The sequence below is a fragment of the Pundamilia nyererei genome, unplaced genomic scaffold, assembly GCF_000239375.1.
Source record: "Pundamilia nyererei isolate P.nyererei 1_Seehausen unplaced genomic scaffold, PunNye1.0 scaffold01713, whole genome shotgun sequence".
In the NCBI taxonomy this organism is placed as follows: domain Eukaryota; kingdom Metazoa; phylum Chordata; class Actinopteri; order Cichliformes; family Cichlidae; genus Pundamilia; species Pundamilia nyererei.
In genome coordinates, this window is record NW_005189114.1 from 7,647 (window position 1) to 9,008 (window position 1,362).

Here is a 1,362-nt window from a genome sequence, read left to right on the forward strand (position 1 = left end):
GCTATATGGGTCTGTTGTGGCGAAGAGAGCTGAGTGTAAAAGAGATTGCGGATACAAGCGGCGGAAATGGGCTTCCCCCGAAGGGTGGCTGACCTCTCACTTGAGATAGGGTGAGAAGTTTGGCCATTTGGGAGGGGCTCAGAGTAGAGCCGCTGCTCCTCCACATCGAAAGGAGTCAGTTGAGATGGTTAGGGCATCTGACAAGGATGCCTCCTGGGCGCCACCTAGGTGAGGTGTTCCAGGCATGTGCCACCGGAAGGAGGCCCCGGGGCAGACCGAGATTATATCCCTCAGGTGGCCTCGGAACGCCTTGGTATTCCCCCAGACAAGCTGGAGGAAGTGGCTGGGGAGAGGGAGGTCTGGGCTTCTCTGCTTGGGCTGCTGCCTTCGCAACCCAGCCCCGGATAAGTGGAAGAAAATGGATGGATGGATGACCAGCAGAGATGACAGCTTACAACATGTAACATCAATTTTGCTATACGGTGACATTTGCCAGGCACCACACAGCAGGTATAATGGCGTCCTACCCATGTTCCACTTCTGTCTTACTAAAATTTAGTCATAAGGCAGGAGTCTAACCTAAATCAAACATGATTGACTGGAGTTTGGTGAAGTGGTATGATTTTTATAAAGTACGTCAGTATGTGAACCTTTCCCCATCAAAGGTGAAACCTAAGAGTGGCTCAGAGCCAGGGCACAGAATGCAGCAGGGTCAAAGTCACAGCGACTGAATGTCCTACCTGATCCTATGTGTAACGTCCTATAGCACATGCTGACAGCTGCTCCTCTTCCTGTCAGAGGGTAAAAGACCGCTCTGGCTTGCACCTTTTTCTGACCTGGAAGGAGGAGAGTGTAGGTTTTAATAATTAGAACAAAACAGCAATCAAACAGCAGAAAAACTGACTTCTTGAGAAGTAAACAGACTAAACTGTAGTGCAAAGGTATCTTACTGTTTGGGTGGGGTGCTGAGGTTTTTGGGGTAGTGCTGGTGGTGGGGGGAGGTTGAGTGCTGGGCACTTTGGGAGCAAAGAGCTGCTGGATCCTCTGATAGGCCAAGAGCTTGATCATCTCTGTATCCAGTTTGTCCAGCTCGATCCCTGCACACACACACACACAAACACACACAACCGCTAGAAGCTAATTACATCTTCGTGTGCTTCATAGCAGAACACAGCAATACGAAGGCTCTTAAACTGTCACATGTGGCCGCAGAGTGACAAACTCACCCCCATCCTCCTCTTTTCCATCCTTCATACAGCTGGACAGGTTGGTGATGGAGGGCAGTGTGTTGGGCAGCAGTGAGTCCGTCAGTGCAGGAGCAGCCTTTATGTCTGAGGGACAGGAGAGGAAAAAAGAGACAAA

At 50.4% G+C, this 1,362-nt stretch overlaps 1 protein-coding gene across 1 annotated transcript in view; it reads right to left on the reverse strand.

Moving 5' to 3' along the window:
* Positions 1-1,328, reverse strand: part of LOC102192302 (PHD finger protein 12-like) — a 3,502-nt gene extending 2,174 nt beyond the window's left edge. Inside the window, exons 1-3 of the mRNA XM_005755508.1 lie at positions 1,227-1,328; positions 951-1,097; positions 741-836 (exon numbers count right to left, since the gene is read on the reverse strand). Coding sequence (XP_005755565.1) covers positions 741-836; positions 951-1,097; positions 1,227-1,254 — 271 coding nt within the window. The 5' untranslated portion in view covers positions 1,255-1,328. The remainder of the gene's footprint in view (positions 1-740; positions 837-950; positions 1,098-1,226) is intronic.
* Positions 1,329-1,362: the final 34 nt, after the last annotated feature.